Here is a 17644-nt window from a genome sequence, read left to right on the forward strand (position 1 = left end):
GCCAAAATATTGGCTTTATGAAAGTCAATATTTTCTTTTAGTAATTGGAGTTATTTCCTATTATATAAAAGTGAAAGCATGGACAAAGAGAATAAGTGTGTCTCCACACTATTATTTTCAGATTAGAGAGAGAGAGAGAGAAAGAGTTCTCTCTTGGTCCATTACCAAATTAAAGGAAAGAAGAACACTTGCATAATTTCTTCTTTTCTTTCATCTTTCTTCATCTCTTGATTCACTTGGTGAAGATCCTTAGAGGCCATATTTTTTTGTGGCTTTACTTATTACATCAAGGAGAAGATCACAAGCACAAGAAGGAGTACAAGAAGGAGTTCTTAATTCAAGGTGCTTCAAGGTGGAGGAAACACACACAAGGAGAGATCAAGGAGAGGAACTTTGGTGGTTCACTTGGATCGGATTGAGATCACGCTCCAAGGGTGAGTAGAACATAAACTACTTCTTTGTTCTTCCTTACTATGCATGCTATGTTTATATACATATCACAATAAGCCAAGATCATGGGTTAAAGGAATGGTTTTTATGTTTAGTTAGTAGTTTAATGGTTAAACTAATTCCGCACTAATTAAAAAGTTTTGAAATCCATCCATTCCTTCAGCTACTCTCTCCAAAAGGAGTTTTTAGTTTCTTTGGGGATGTGAATGGTGAGGATGGACGCCCTATCTTGACTGCAGCTTAGTCTGTTTCACCAGGAGGTAAGGCTAACACAGTATTTGCCTCTTCAGGCCTCACATCCTCATTCCTGATGACAATGGGACTCCTAGGTTTGTGTGCAGATGGAGCACCAAATAGATTCCAAGCGATAGATGGCAATATAGGGACTTGAACTCCATGAAAACGAAAGGTTCCATTTTGAAAGCGGAGATCAGAGAGACCTGGAAAATGAGACGCTAGAGAAGTCCCAATTGTAACATGTGCTTCAGTGTAACCCCTAGAGGGCATTCATTCTATTCATGGATAATAAAATTGCAATCTCTGCACTTTCCATGTAAATTCTCAAAGAAATATGTTATCTCCTTCACCACACCAGGGATCAGTTTCAACATACGTTTCAGAAGGAAGGGTTGGGATATAGCATGCGCTACATGAAACCTAATCAGGCCTTTGTGATCAAATAGCTTCTGATCAAAGTCTAGATACTTGCCTGCAATCAAAGCCACATTCAGAATAGTTTTCTTATCCTCTAGGGCAGGCAGAATATCAAAAATTTTGACCCAAAAGAAGAGGTGATTCATTGGAACCACAAGCAGATCTGCAAGCCCATCATATTGTTGCAGCAATACAAGAGATCTACTAAAGTACCATGGCCCTCCACAGATAACCTTGTTTCGGTCTCTCTTCAGATCAAAAGTAAACACTAACCGGCCTTGCCCGCTAGCTTGCACTTTGAAGCCTCCATCAAGGACCCAAATACGTCAGAAATGGCGTTGAAGGTCCACAGCTTCATATTTCTTCTTCGTCAAGGGTTTGGTTAGAAGAAAAGCTTGAGAGTTTGATCTATTGCCTCCATCGTTTAGGTGGGAGATGTCGACAATATCAGAGCCCACCAGAGCGAGCGAAGCAGCAAAGCTTACGGTAACATCCTCGATGGATGCCATGCTTACGGTCAGGGGAGGTTGGGATGCCGTGAAGAGAAGGCTAGGGTTTGGAATATGGGAGCGGCTACAAGGAGCAGCTAGGGTTTTTTAGCTAAGTGAAACTTATTGGTATGTAGGCGCAGGGAGACATAGTGAACATGTTTAGTTGTTTATTATCATTTTCCTCGGTATTTTTAGTTCGCTTTTGAAGATTAGTAAGGGGGAATCACAACATAACCATACATTTTAAGAGGATAACCCTATATTTGTGTTGTGTGAACATTATATTCATCTCCTTTTCTGCTAGTCAATCAAGCACTGACACGTGTTTTACTATTGAAGAAATAAAATATCAATTTTAAATTTTAATTCATCTTGACGTTAACTCATAATGTTTTCCAAAATTTCATATTTTCCAATTGAACACCTGCAATTCTCCACTCGAACTCTATCAAATCCAAAATTCTCTTGTTTTTGTTCAATTAGGATTTGAAGTCATGCACAAGTTGGGTGATAGGAGCATTTTAATGTGATATTTTAATAGTTAATTCCTCACATTTTGCTTAGTTAATTCCTTAACTGAATCGATTTTTAATTCAATTTCTATTTTTAGGTACGTTGGAGTAGATGAAGGTGAAATGAGCGTTAGGTCCATAATTACCTGGAAATGATGGAGAAAAATGGAAATGTACTAAAAGATCAATTTTACACATATTCCTACTCCGGCTAGGAGAAACCAAGCCAAGCAAAGAAGAAGGAGCGGCCGCCTGACCAAATGAACTTCAAATGAGCTGAAACCTTCCAGATCCATTCTAGACACCCAAAGGATCATTTCTTATGAAGAGTGCCAGAGCAAAATATGAGTGGAAGGCCTTCAAACAATCAGCCCAATTTTCTACAGAAGCAAAACCGGAAAACTGGACCTGTAAGAGGTCCAGCAGCATTTCCGGCCCAACCACATGGATTGAAGCTCTGAAAATTTGTCAGGATGATCTACACTCATAGATGAACATTTGATATGAGAAATCGGAGGCCCAATATGAAGTTTTGATGGAGAAATAATTGAAGGATTAAAGGGGCAGAAACTGACCTGAAAACAGCTCAACACCACATATTCATGTTTCCCACCCACATGAAGAAAGCATTTCTTTTTCCTTGGATACATTTTTCTACTCTAAAAGATCATCATCACTTCCACATTTCTTCACCTTCATGCTTTGCTTTCATCATTACCTCATCTTTTACATATTTTACAAACCACTCTCATACTCCACTTTCATTATTTTTCTTCATCTCATCATTTCACTCTTCTTTTTCTTCCCTATTTAAACATCTTCTCCTCTCACTCTCAATCGCCAATTCCTGAATCCATAACACACATTCCTTCATCTATTCCATCTTCTTTGTCTCTCTATTTCCCTTCCATTTTCCCATCCATCCTCTAGTCATCTCCACGAGTTCAAGCAAGGCCAAAGGAAGAAGAAGAGAAGCCGTGAGCATCACCATCCATATCCATCCTTGAAGCTTGCTTTCGAGATTCAAGAGCCCACAACGTTTATCATCCATCTCATCTTCATCCACGGTGTAATCCGATTCTCCTTTGTAACCTTTGTTTTGAATTTCGTTGGTTATGAACTAGTTGACACATGTATTTGAACAAATATTAATTTCTGGAATTTTTATGATTAATTGAGAATTTTCAGATTCATATTATTGTTCTTCGAGAGTTGCTTATGTGGGTTTGTTTAATTAATTTTGTATTATAGATATCCTTTGTGTATTAATCTTATTTGGGTCGACACTTATAGGGTTTATGCATAATTGTTGCTAGGTTTAAGAACATGAAATCGACTTTTCGTTTTGTGTAAACTTGAACCAAAGTAGTAAAGGTTTTGGACAAAGATCGAATTTAATTAACGAGGATTGCAATTAGGTGGACTTTTCCATACTAAGTTGTACACTTGAGTTGATAGCCTTTCTCTATGTTTATTGCGTTGAACATGTTATGATTGACTAGCTTTCTAGGGCTTGAATGCATGTTTGATAGGATTAGTCTTTGTGCTTTCACTTAGATTAATTAGCATTGAAAAGTAAAATATGGGAAATTGTTTGCTTTTAACGTTTCACATGATCAACTCCTCTCTCATGACTTAGATGACAATATTAGGTTTGAATCAATTTTAATCATATGTTTCGGTTTTTGATCTTTGTTCTCTCACTCCATTTGTATTTTTATGTTTTTGCATTTTAATTATTTTGTTAACTTAGTTTTATTTTCGAAAAAAACCAAAAACAAAATCCCCCCTTTTTCGTAAATAATGTTTATACTTGTGAATATCTTTGTGAATATTATACTTTGTTTTAATTTTAATTGTTTAATTGTTTGACAATGACAGGTGCACCCTCAATCCCCGGAATAGAACGATCCCTATTTGCTTATACTACTAACGATATTTCAGGGTTAAATTATGCGCTTGCTAAAAGCGCATCATTGGGCATGAAGATTGGAACAATTCTAACACTCTCAAGTGTAACAAAAGGCTTCAGTGGGAAAGACCATTATTAATCTAATACCTAAATTGAGTTTATATATATATATATATATATATATATATATATTTAATAGTAATACTTGTGCCCATGCATAATCCGCTAGCGAGAAAGTATGTAATCCTTTAACAATATTTGAGAACTTATCTGTATAATAGAAGAAGTTTTGTTACTTATCTGTATAATAGAAGAAGTTTTGTTAGTTAAAATTGAAAAAATGTACTAAAATAAGAACAATTCTTAGGTTCACCCCTTGGGTGAATGAGCATATTCACCCTCTCTTGCGATTAAGGCATAATAACATTATAATTTTCTAATCCGACCATTCATGTTGTATAACGAAACATAAAGATTAGCTCTGTAAAAAACCAATCAAATTGAAGACCGTTTAGTTATTTGTGTCTATGAAATACATGGACGGTTCATCATAATAGTAGTAAGTGTTGTTAGAACCATCTAATTGTTTGATTCGATTAGATAATTAAACGATTTCTGATTCGATTGATTTTTTGCAGAGATGATCTTTAAAGGCTTATTTGAAATATGGACCGTTGGATTATGAATTTATTAAGTAAAAGTATGTTAATCGACAGTGGGGGTGAATATGCTCGTTCACCCTAGGGGTGAACCTAATAATTGTTCCTAAAATAATTGTGAAATATTAAAAAATAAAACCTAACTTTTGTTCTCCAGGGACATAATCGTCAATGTATTGAAACAAAAATAAATGAGAGATAGATGGAAAAACATGCAAATACAATCCACTTTCGCTGCAGACAACTACCAATTACCTATGAGATCTCATTATCTATACTCTTATTAAGAGACGAAGTTTTGTTAGCCAAAATATAAAAAAAAAAAAAAAATTAACAAATTACCACTACCTACACTTTTAGCCCATAAATTACCATCAACAGGACTGTTTTGTGAATTCCCATGTGCTACTGTGCAAGGCCCATGCGCAAGGTATTATACCTTGCGGTCAGATTCATTCTGTTTTTAAATTGTTTCTATTGACAAGTAAATTATGAAACTGCCCTTATGGTTTGGATAATGTGGATTAACACCGTCGAATGTCAGTAGTATTATGAAGAAAGAATATTTTTACATTTCATCTTTTTTTTTCTTAGAAACAACTCATTTATTTGATAATCCCAAAAACTATTTATACATATTACAGTATGAAACTTGAACGCTATATCATTTATCTCTAGCTTTGTTGCTTTCACATATAAGTTGCTTTGAATTTCACCTCTTCTCATGGTGAGAAGTTTCTCTAGCAGGATTTCCTGGAGTACTGATCCACAGTAGTATACTAACCCCCAGTAGTATATTAGCCCCAGTACTATACTAACCCTCAGTAGTGTACTGATCCCCAGTAATATACTGACCCCGAGTAGTATACTAGCCTGGCCTTCTCTCGTTTGCTTTCATTAGCTCTATCCTGCAAGTCAACCGGCAACACATAGCATAAGGGATGACAAAGTGTGCCCAAAAATGGTTTGGCGATTACAACTCTAATCCTTTCTCTTCAAAAATCATAGCATTCAAACACATGAGAACTATCACTAAACTTGGAGCCTAATCTCTATAGTTTCTTCCATTTCTTTCCGAGATAAAAATTGAAAAAGAAAAAACAAAAGGAAGTAGATGATACACGCAGCAAATTTTGCAACTAATCCATGAACTTGCAAGAACACATAACCAAAAAAAGTAATAAATTTTTGGTCAAACTAACATAAACACAAAACTAAAGCTACTGACCCTCAATATAAAACTGATAATCAGACTATAGCTACTGACCTGCAAACGAAATGTTGCTAAGTCTTGTAGAAATAACAAACAAATTAAGATCAGTACAGCTCCATCAAAATTGCAAAACAAATAAACAACACACAGTCCATTATAGCTTACCCAAAACATGTGACAACACGAGGCTGAAGGTACTGACCATCAGAATTTCTCAACCAAAATTTCTCAACTAAAGATACTAAGCATAATAAAATTTCGACATTGTTGAATGCATAATCAGACTATAGATACTGATCTTCAACAACTACAAATTTCTCTACTGACCTTCAAGCCCTAGCTTCGCAAAAGCCTCGCCACAGAGGTCGCACCCTCGCTTCGTCGGCTGCTTCGCCGGAGGCCTAGCTTTGCAGCCTCGCCTCGCCTCCTAGCTTCGCCAGATGCTTCGCCGCTCGCTTCGCCAGAGCCCTAGATCGATTTAGGGAGGATCTGGATTTTTGGGATGGTTTCGATTTTGGAACTGTTCTGATTTTGGGAGAAATGGGTTTAGTGAATCTCAGTGGCATATTTCATAATTTTCTTAATATTTGAGTTTTTTTCTTTACGATGGTCTGCCACACAGGATATTGATTTTGGAGCCTGCTATTGGTATATAACCTTTTTGTAGTTAATGGTAAAAAGCTAAAAAAAATTATAGAAATAACCCTAAAAGATTAAACCTTTGAAGATTAATTAAATCACAAAAACAATTACGATAATTACAAAATATACTTTTATTAAAATAAATACAGAAAAAAGATCCCACAATCCATTTTTCTCTCTCACTATCTTTTTTATGCAATAACTGTTTTCTTCCATTATTATTTCTTTTTTATTTTCTAAAAAAAAAATTGGCATGTACAGAGCATGTTTCTCCACAATGCTAGTTTTTGTACCCAAAAAAAAAAATGCTGGTTTCTTTTTCACAAACCGAATCGAACCAAAATCAAATTAAAGATACAGTTTTCGAGTGTTGAAGACCTCGGTTCAAACAGTACCAAAATATTTAATTAAAAAAAAAGGGACAAAATCAGCTGGTTCAGGTCAATTTTTCAGGTTTACGACTTTCAAGTCTTTTTTTAGGAGAGGATCCTCTCCTGAGCTAAGTTTTTAGCTGAGCTACCTAAGCTTTCTCTCAGATTAAGACACATGGCTAATATCACATCTAAAGGTCTACATCTCTTTTGAGTAGAGATTTTACAATAATACCCATTCAGGTTTTTGAGAGAGTAGGGACTTCACTGTTCTTTCTCATCGTTTACTAACTTTCCTTCATTGTTCTCTCTCTCTCTCTCTCTCTCTCTCTCTCTCTCTCTCTCTCTCTCTCTCTCTCTCTCTCTCTCTCTCTCTCTCTCTCTCTCTCTCTCTCTCTCTCTCCCCCCCCCCTATGTTTCTATCTTTTTTAGGAGCACCAGAAGGCAAAATTAAACACTAGCTCAAAACTCTTCAAAGTTCAAATAATGAGAAGAAACTCTTGCATCTTCCTTTAACCCACCCCCTTGTACTCTTGCAAGTTAAAGATTAAATTTGGGGCTGAATTTGGGTTTGCGAGATGGGGCTGAATTTGGGTTTGCGAGATGGGTTTGATTCGGGGCTGGGTTTTCCATTCATGGGTTTCTTCCTTGTAAAATTTCTTTGACTAATCTCTTCAACAACTAAAGGATCAACCACATTATCATACCTCTTAATTTGGTTGTTTTATTTTACTGTTGGTATTGATTAGTTGATGTTTGTTCCTTCATACCCATTGAAACGACAACTGCTGGGTTCTTCCTTCATACCCATTGAAACCCACTGGATTTATTAATGCCTGTTTTGATTAGTTGATGTTTGTATTGTTGCAAGGACTGAAAAATCGAATGGTTAGCCCAAAACAATAAAACAAAGGACTGACAAAATAATGAAAGTCGAGAGTTTTTTCTCTCGAAGCTTTAGTGACACCTCCTTAGGGTTTCTTCAAAGGAGACCTTTGTCGCCTCCACACACCATTATTTCTCAGCGATCATGCCAAGCGGCAGATCATTTCAATCCTCACTGTGAGGAAGATAGGGCTGCGAATTTCTTGGCAGCGTTTGCACATTGGCTCATATTTGAGTTATGACCATGGCGGGGATGGGTCCGTGGTTTAGGGTGGAGATCCGTGATTGGACTTGGGCGGCGGTCTTCCTATAGGGCTTGGCTGATTTCCACATATAGAGCGGGCCTTTTGGCTGCGGTGCTACAAAGTGGTGACTGGCTCCTGCTCTGGTGGATGGTTTTGATGTTATCGGCACCAGAGTTGCTGGTTTGGCTGATCAGGTTCCTAATCCAGCCAGTTTCATCAATCTGGTTCTGACCAGATTCGATGTTCAACGGCTTGGTTGCACTTGAAGCTTTTCGATGTGGTGGTCGTCACAGCGCTGGGTGGCAGTGCAGCCCTCGGTACAGAGCTGCTAGGTCATGATCATGCGGCGGCAAGATTGGTTGGGCCTTTTGGGCTTGCTTACTCCTTTTGGGACTGGGATGAGGTCTTCAGGCCTTATCTTGGGCCTCATGAAGAGTGGGCCGGCTTCCTAAGGATGGGTCTTATTTAGGCTTTATTTCCTTTGCCTATTTACTTGTCTTTGGTAACATAGTTTATAGGCTTTCTTAAATAAGTTAGCATGGGTACCTTCAAATGATCGACCTAATCTATGTATCGCTGTAGTTTGCCACAAACTCTTTATCTACCTATAGATGGTAGAGGGAGGGTATGTAATGATCTTTTCTGGCCTGAGTATTATTAATATATATATCGACATGATATTTTTTTAAAAAAAAAAGGACTGAAAAATCGATAATATCCTTGATATTTCCCTTTTTTAGGGTCTTGATATATCTTTGACTTACTAAGATAATATCGTGTGAAATTTTTGAAATTTCGCGATATTTCCATAAATATTCTAAAATTTCGAGATATTTCTAGAAATATTAGAAATTTTAGCGAAATTCCTGATGTTCTCCCGAAATTCCGAGATTATTGTCACCTCTCGAGATATGTGGGTTGGTCAGAAAGTATTTTGACTAAAATTGAAGCCAAATTTTGACGAGGTTGGGGTTCAAACCTGATACCTCATGAAAACTAGCCATTGTCCTTATCTAATCCGACTATACTGTATAACATCTAAAGAGGAAAACTTTAAAAATTTATAGGGTCATGTATCGCGCTTTGAGTCTTTTCCCTCCATGCTTCTAAATCTTCTGATTATCTAATTTGCTAACCAGTAAACATTTGGCTCTATTAAAAAAAAAACTTTTCTATGTATTTCTTTTCCTGTTTGTTTGAAGACCGATATTCATTTTAACATATCTATTTAATTGTAAAATATTATTATAATTGATAATTAACTCTCCAATCTCCTATTTAAGTCATTTTGAGATTTCTCATGTAGAATTTTATTTCTTTGTCATGTTAGTGTATCTTATTATGATCTAAATTACTACAATCATTATACAATTAAGTTTATCAAACACTTTTTTTTGAAATACTATAGATAATTGATCATGTAAACATTTCATGAAAATTCATTAATAATTTACATGTTACTTTCTAAATTTCCATCATTTTTTTTTAAATTTCCTTAGATTAAAATTTTCATTTTTTGGACTATTGATATTTCCTCGATATTCGATATTTTAGTCCTTGTATTGTTGAGTGAAGTAGAATCAGAAAAGTGAAGTAGAATAAGAAGAGTGAGGCGTGGCAGGCGTGAAGGAAAAAGAAGAATGGGACAGAAAAGAACGGAAAAAAAAAAAACTAGAATTATTGTTGACCATTGGAATCATTAAAACCCCGTGTTGTTATCTAGTAAAAAGGTTAGGAAAACTATGATAGAAATGAGCCCCTGTTTTTTGCCCTCTGAACTAATAAACCAAATTGGGCCAATTTTTCAGGTTTAGACAAAAACCCAGAACGAGCAACAAAACCTCTATTGGGTCCAATACCTTGCGCGACGTCGTTTACTCCTCTGTAAATTGATCCAAACATGCAAAACGGCATATTCGTCTCTCAGGGTTTTGAACTTTCCCTTGTTTCCCTTCCACCTCCTTTATTCATCTCTCCTTCCATTTCATCAGGGTTTTAGACCTCTTCCCACTCTAACCCTCTTCACACTTCCATCCATGGAGTCCCTCGCTAAACTCAACCACCGTCACCAACCTCTCCACCTCTCCATCAATCCCCACCGTCCATCTTTCCCTAACCCCATTTCTTCCTTCCGGCCGCCGCGCTCCTCCTCACCCCTCAACTTCTCCCCCCTCAAAATCCGAGCCACCTCCTCCTCCTCCGCCGACCCACCTCGTCGAACCCCCCAAAACCCTAAACCCTCGTTCCTCCAAACCCTATCCCCTCTCGCCTGCGCTGCCATAGCCACCGCCGCATTCTTCACCATGCGATTCCACCCCACCAAGCCAGCCGTCGCCGCCCCAATCGCGCCGGCCACGGTGGAGCCCAGGGAAGAAACCGCCGGGAAATTGCCGTATGAGGACGCGGAGAGACAAATTGAGGAGCGATTGAGCCGTGACCCGAACGATGTCGAAGCGCTTCGGTCTCTGATGGAGGTGAAAATCAAAGCCCACAAGCTGACGGAAGCGGTTCAGGTGCTGGACCGGTTGATCGAGATCGAGCCGGAAGACTATGAGTGGCAATTGCTGAAGGCCAATGTTCATACTTATTTGGGTGAGAATGACCTAGCTGCTAGTGAATTCGAGGACATTTTGGCCAAGGACCCTCTTCGGGTTGAGGCCTATCATGGGCTGGTGATGTCTGCGTCGCAGTCCGAAGAGAAATTGAAGCTCGTGTTGAAGAGGGTTGAGAAGGCAATGGAGGGGTGCAAGAAGCAGGGGAACACTTCGGATGTGAGGGACTTTAAGCTGTTGATTGCTCAAATTCGAGTAATGGAGGCCGAATACAAGGATGCATTGGAGCTCTATCAAGAGCTTGTGAGGGAGGAGCCGAGGGATTTCAGGCCGTATCTGTGTCAGGGCATCATATACACTCTGTTGAGGAAGAAGAATGAAGCTGAGAAACAATTCGCAACATTCAGGAAGCTTGTTCCCAAGAATCATCCTTACAAGGAGTACTTCGATGATAACATGTTTGCGACCAAGCTTTTTGGGGCAAAGGTGGACAGGGAGACAGCGGGGTCGAACATGTGAGGTGAGGGAAATGTGACACTTGATTTAGTGTTATTGTGGATGCCTCAGCTTTCGAGTTAACACTTGGGCTTGTAGTGTTTTCATTGGGACCGTAGGTAACTTAGTAGTAGTGCTATAAGTATTCAGAATGTAGAGGTATCTTGCACATCAATCAGTGAAATTTCAGTGCTTTGTTGAACCAGTTTTGTTTCAATTTTTGAAGTTATAGATAGAAAGATTTATTTTATGATGTTCATTCAGACATGTTGGTTTCATGGGTTTATACCAAAAGAGCATGCTTTTATATCCTCCCATACATGAAACCGTATAATGCATGTAATTAAAGTGGGAATGCTTTTTTCTGTTTTTGCAGAAATCATTGTGATAATTTCTACATCCTGGTAAACAGTATGGATAACTGTGTTGTAACTTTAATCCGACACCATGAGTTATGGTTTTCAATCTTAGCATGTTCACTTTCAAGTTCAATAATGCTAGCTGTCTAGTTTTATTATTAGGCAAAGAAAAGAGAGGAGAGGGGGGAAGGTGATATGGAAATTTATTAAGAAGTGCAGAATGTGGAGACAAAGAATCACATAACTTCAGCTTGTTGTCCTTAGTGTTTGCCTTTGTCTTGGTTTAATGCTTCAGCTAGTACTGTTTAGTCAGACTATAGGTAACTTTAGTAGATAGTAGTAGCTGCAGAGGTATGTTGCACATCAACTAATCTAATGACAAAGAGTCTCTTAATTTCAGTTATCATCATTAGATTAGTTGCCCTTGTTTTCCGGTTAATGCTTCAGCTACTAGGGTTCAGTCAGACTAGTGGAATTATAAGTGTTCTGACTATAGATCAGTGAAATTTCATGTTTTGTAACTCTGTTTGCCTAAATTTTCAAGTTAAAGATATAACTAAATGATTTTGGATACTCTGCTGAAAGAGTTAACTTCCCGTTATGGTTTCTTGTGTTTGTATTTGATCAGTATGCCTTGATATCCCATAAACATGCAATGTTGTTCTATGTGGGTGGGGGATGTTGCATGAATGGTTGCAAAGATTTTGGATAAATATGCTTTTGTTTTAACTTTAAAATCAACAAGACACCACGAATTCAGATTTTGACTTCTTATTCAAGCTCTGCTGCATATTATGCATTTATGCCTACACATTTATAAGATGCTATTTTATTCTTTTGATTTCTATGCAATGTCTTAATCTACACTATATAAGTTTCAGTCTTGTACATTATCTGCCTAACTATCAGTAACTATTGTAGTTATAGTCATGATCACAGTCGATATTACCATTTTTTCTTCGGAAATCAGTCAAAGATTTAGGAAGGAGTGCATTTGTTCCAACACTGTACTTGGTATGTGGATATGTAATCAAGCAAATTCATTAGATAGAGATATTAGATGTATGGAAGTTGGTGTCACTGTTCATAAGTCAGAACAGGAATGCTGTTCCTGATGAACTCCAAAAACTTTTCATATACTTTGCATGTTATTACTTATTTTGAGCTTTATACATATTCATGCACAGCAATATGCTGGTGTATAGTACTGGTGATGTTGATAGTAGCGGTGAACAGGTGATCACTTTGCATATAATCTGCATAGCCTTGCATATAATTTATACCAGTTAAATACGTAGTTGTAGTTGATATTATATGGAGATATGCATACTACTATGGAGGTGGTGGTGGTGTGGGGAACTGGTGTTGAGTGTCAACTAGGTATATTCTGGAGCAGATGGAGATTCTTGTTATACATCTCTCTATTGCATCACTACTCTTTTCTTAGTGTCTTTTTTACTCTCTGTATTCGTGTTAATTTCTAGCTCAATTGATCTCCCAGTACCGCAGTACCTGGCTTCAAGCTCCCACACGAATCACTGGCATGATTTTTTTTTTTTTTTTTTTTTTTTTTTTTTTTTTTGCAATTGAGACTACATTGGACCTCTAAATGAAAGATTTTGCAAGTTTTACCAGTCGCTACCACTTATCAAAGTAGATGTTGAATTGTGTTATATGTGTAGCAATTTTACTGTTAGCCGGTGCAGTGTATTACTTTGAAGTTGTCCAATGCGCAAAGTGTGTACTTCTGATACGCAACTAGGCAGTTGCATAGAATCATTTCAGTGATGAGTGTTGGACCTTTGCATTTGTTTATGCTTACGTTATATATCAGAAAGCGCCATTCTTGCTTATGGTAGCAGACCATTTTTGCTTTTGCCGTCCACTGGCTGTTTGCTTGAAAACGAGTCTTTTAACAGCAGGTTTCTCTACAGCCCTTGCCAGTCCAGGCCTTAAAAGGTAGCTGCAAGTTTCAGATGGTGATCCAAGCCTCTGTAATAAGGCTACTTAAGTAGTTAAGTGACAAGTCTTTAGCAGGAAGCTAGTGATGCAACCTGTTAGCACAAGGGTTATGGGTTAATGGGTAAGCATGGTTTGGCCCCGCTGGGAGTTATAGGCAAAGTCCAATTTAGAGGTCCAGTTCTGTCTACCGCTTAGAAAATCTTTCATTTCTTCTTACACCGGAATGGATCGAACTTTCAAATGTTGAACCATCATGGCATAGTTACATTTAACCACGAAACTAATTATATTGAAAGGGATTAAACTCTTGAGCTATCTTTATTCTAACCCATTTTAGCATCCTCCTTCTTACTATGCTTTCAAGATTCCTTCTTGCCCGCTCCAAATGGTGGTTGAACCTTAACATGCGAACACTTCTTTTGGAGAAAATTCTACACATGAGCATCTTGTTGTTACAGACATGCAAAAATGGTTTCAGACTGTGGTGGCCTGGTGGTACGATTGAATCAGGGTATTTTTGTTTTGGTCATGAAGGATTTAGGATTCCTCTTCATATGTATCACAATTGAAGCGGGTTGGTAAGTTCTTAAAATCCAGGCCATTAAGGTCTCACAAACACTAGAGTTCTGTTTGACATTGTTACTCTACGAGTGCGTCCTTTTGATATGTAACTTTTCGATTTTGATTTGTAACTTTTCTACCGGAAGTGACTGTGGAAGCACATAGGCATGTTTGGGATTGCATTGCAGAGATCTAAAAGCGATTATGAATTAATAAGAAAATTAATTATAAGTTAAAAAGAATTGCAAAAGAAAATGTAACTTGGGTAAAGTGATTATGGGAAGCACTCGGAAACAATTTCAAAACATGCTTAGAACTTTTTTGTAATACTTCTCTTGAAATGCACCTTAAACCCTAAGCCAAAACAACCACTTAAAACAAGTCATTATAACTCTTTGGCAAATTATACATAAATTTTTTTTATTATCTGAAAGCGCTTTTATCATTTTCAAAAATAATATCATATAGAGCCTAAATAATCAGATTTTATTCGATTCTCTCGCCCTCCCTATGTACATAGTACTTGACAAAGACCCAAATCCAGTACAAAATTTGTGTGAAACACTGAAACTCCTGTGATTCGTCCTTGTAATGTGCACGTCACACTACTATTTTCTTTTCTTTCTTTCTCAATATGAACAAAACCAGTCTAGTCATAATGTGACACAGGAATTGTATGGGAGCCAAGGTTCGTAGCAATAATACCAAGGGGAGCGTCCTGGAGTTCGAAATTGGATGAAATGGAGGAGCCTGTGAAATCAAATCACTGTGGTTTCAAATATTGAAGGTATGGACTGTGTACTCGATCTGTATGTCTCATCCATTGAAGGCAGGGTCCCGAAATATGAGGTCTTCTTTTTATCTTTAAATTTCTTTCCCACCATTATGTCTCAGATTCTTTTCTTGATGTGATCAGTCGTGCTTGGCGGAGATTCTTCAGCCACGGTAGTGTTTGTAATGTTCTGTCGTAGCTAGCTAGCTAGCTAGCTAGGTTTCATGGAAGGAGGCTTTTACCTTTGCCGTGAAACTTGTACAAGAAGATGCACGGTTTCTGGGTTGTGTTTGTAGGCAATCAAATGAGTCCTCGGGTGACATTTACAGGTAGATTAGAAATCAGGGAGTTCAGAGAACTATAAAAATTAGATTCCGAAAATATTTCTAAGCACTTAAAGTTAATAAATGTGTTAGGGAGAGTTAAAAATAAAGTTATGATTAGGCTAGGTACTTGTTTCAATTGTTATATTTAGAAGCGTTGAATTTCTAAACTTATTGTTTATTATTGTCGTCTGGCGTAACAAATTACTCACCTAATTTTTGTTGATGCATCACATCCGTCTTTATTACTAAAGTGAAGGTTAATTTGCTATAAGTGAAAAGATGGACATAAGCAGAGAAAATTAGCATCTATAACTCCCGTCCATTAAAAAGTATTTCAATAACTAGAAAAATAATGCCAAACAACAAAAAGGAGTGAAAAGGGAAATACAAAAAGTGGAATGGAACGCATATGTTCAAGACATTTGATCCAATCATTGTTGTAGATGGTGGTATTATTTTTCTGACTAAAAAATATATTTAAAGAATACAAATGACGTGCTATTATTTATTTAAACAATGGATTGTCACGTCAGTAAAATATTATTTTATACGACTGTGTTACACAAAATCACAAACAAAGAAATCAAATGAGGCTTATGCACGCTAAACCTATCAAAATCATGTCATAGATTTGATCTTATGGAAATGGATTCGATTTGGCATTTGTCATATTCAATTCATTAGCTGTGCATCGACTAGAGTATATGACTTTCTTGCTCCTAGCTTAATTTACTAGGTTTCTCTACATAATCCTCAAGCCGCAATAATTAAGACTGAAAAGGTTTAAGGTACCAGAAAGGAGACTAATTCAGACATGTCTATTGACTATTAACCGGAGTTTGGGGAGATTAATCTAGATGATTAGTTAAGATATGAACAATGTCCTAATTGAGCCTTGTGCATGCTTGCCTAATTAGGGCTACAATCTTTTGTTTAAATAACCAATGTTATTGTAACATGTATAGTTCTAGACTTCTAGTTAGTTAACCTAGGCATCTAGTTTGTCAAAAAGTTCAAAGATAATTGCGGGTTCAAAAGCCATAATTGTGGATTTCCACCTAATTAAATTACACTTTAGCTTAGTCAAGATAGCTTAGCTAGTTTGCTTTAACTTTTGCTTTCATAATTATAGAACACTCTACCAACTAGCAATTAGTAGCAACAAAGAATAAGAAGGAAAATCCAATCACCCAATCTCCTTTCTCTCTTCTTCTTCTTTCGTCCTTCATGAATTGGGGTCAAACATGATCCTACAGGGCTTGTGGGGAATGAACCCAATTGCTTTGGCATGCTTCTATGGAAAAGTATAAACCAAATTAGAAACAAGAAAGTAGGGGGAAAGAAATGAATCAACGCACATAGAAAATCTCTTGATGATGATGCATATAGACAAGTAAACTAGGCTTAGCCTTGTCAACTAGCTAACGGTAGATATTGGGGACAACAATGATCTTCTTTGGCTTGGATTCCATATATGGACACTGAAATAAAAGAGCGAGCCAAGCAAATCATGCAAATTATATATGGGGGGCCAAAAGTGTGGGGTATGTGATCATATCATATGTAAGAGTAATACACACACATTGCATGTACATGCTTTATTAATGGATTTGCCTATATGCAGTTATATATTTTTAGGGTTTTGTTTTGCTCAGGATATTCATAATGTGGGTCGCTTCAATATTTTACAATTTATAAACATTTATAATACTATGATTTTGTTTTTGTGGGATGCAGTACACTAATATTGACATAAACTAAAAGAAGGTAGACAATGGATGTGAAAAACATTAAGATATCGTAAAACTAAGTTTATTAACTAAAAGAAAATAAACAACAAAATTTTTAATTGATCAGCAGGCGTCGCTAGGTGTCACGGACCGAACTTTGCAATGCGCAAAGCGGACCATGCGGCACTTGCTAGCAAGCAAGTCAGCCAAGTGAGTACCTATACTAGTTCACTAGTTCAAACTATGCCGACTAGGAACTCCTCCCCAAAGAGCATATCGGCCTTACATGAACATGACAGGAGGAAACATGAAAAAGGCTGAGGAGACTAATGCTAAAATAAAATAAAATACATAATTTGTAAATTACCAAAACATCCCTAGCACGCAAGCAAACCAACCAAAGGCTTGACTAATGACCCTGGACAAGGTTGCTTGCGGCATTACAAGTGCGGCCCCTAACATCCTCCCCCACTTAAGCTGTCGGCGTTCTCGACGACAGCCATGGTCTTGAAGTCTTCAATCTTCTGCTGGAACTTCGTCTTCAGGACTTCAGCATTCTCCCAACTGGTTTCTTCATCTCCAAGACCCTTCCACTTGACCAGGAACTGCTGGCATGGGCGCCTTGACACTCGGACCACTCTCTCTGCTAGGATCTCCTCCACTTCTTTTGGCTTGGGTGGTTTGATGTCGACGTGCTCTCGAACAGGCTTGTTGCGTGCTTGATCTTCATGGTCTGGCTGGTGTGGCTTGAGGTTGCTGACGTGGAAGACGGGGTGAACTCTCATCCAGGCGGGAATATCGACTTTGTAGGAGCATTTCCCCACTTTAGAAAGGATGGGGAGCGATCCTTCAT

The 17644-nt window shown here is 37.6% G+C and overlaps 1 protein-coding gene across 1 annotated transcript; it reads left to right on the plus strand.

The window, feature by feature from the left end:
- The first annotated feature begins 9959 nt into the window (after nt 1-9959).
- Nucleotides 9960-11340, plus strand: LOC112193440 (protein SLOW GREEN 1, chloroplastic). The gene has a single exon (XM_024333587.2). It carries the CDS (start codon nt 10071-10073, stop codon nt 11103-11105), a length of 1035 nt encoding a protein of 344 aa, XP_024189355.1. The 5' UTR covers nt 9960-10070; the 3' UTR covers nt 11106-11340.
- The last annotated feature ends 6304 nt before the right edge of the window (nt 11341-17644 follow it).

Source organism: Rosa chinensis, chromosome 3 (assembly GCF_002994745.2).
Source record: "Rosa chinensis cultivar Old Blush chromosome 3, RchiOBHm-V2, whole genome shotgun sequence".
NCBI classification, from domain to species: Eukaryota; Viridiplantae; Streptophyta; class Magnoliopsida; order Rosales; family Rosaceae; genus Rosa; species Rosa chinensis.

What these genes read in the sequence shown, in the direction of transcription:
- LOC112193440 (XM_024333587.2), top strand. Translation starts at nt 10,071, where the DNA reads ATGGAGTCCCTCGCTAAACTCAACCACCGTCACCAACCTCTCCACCTC.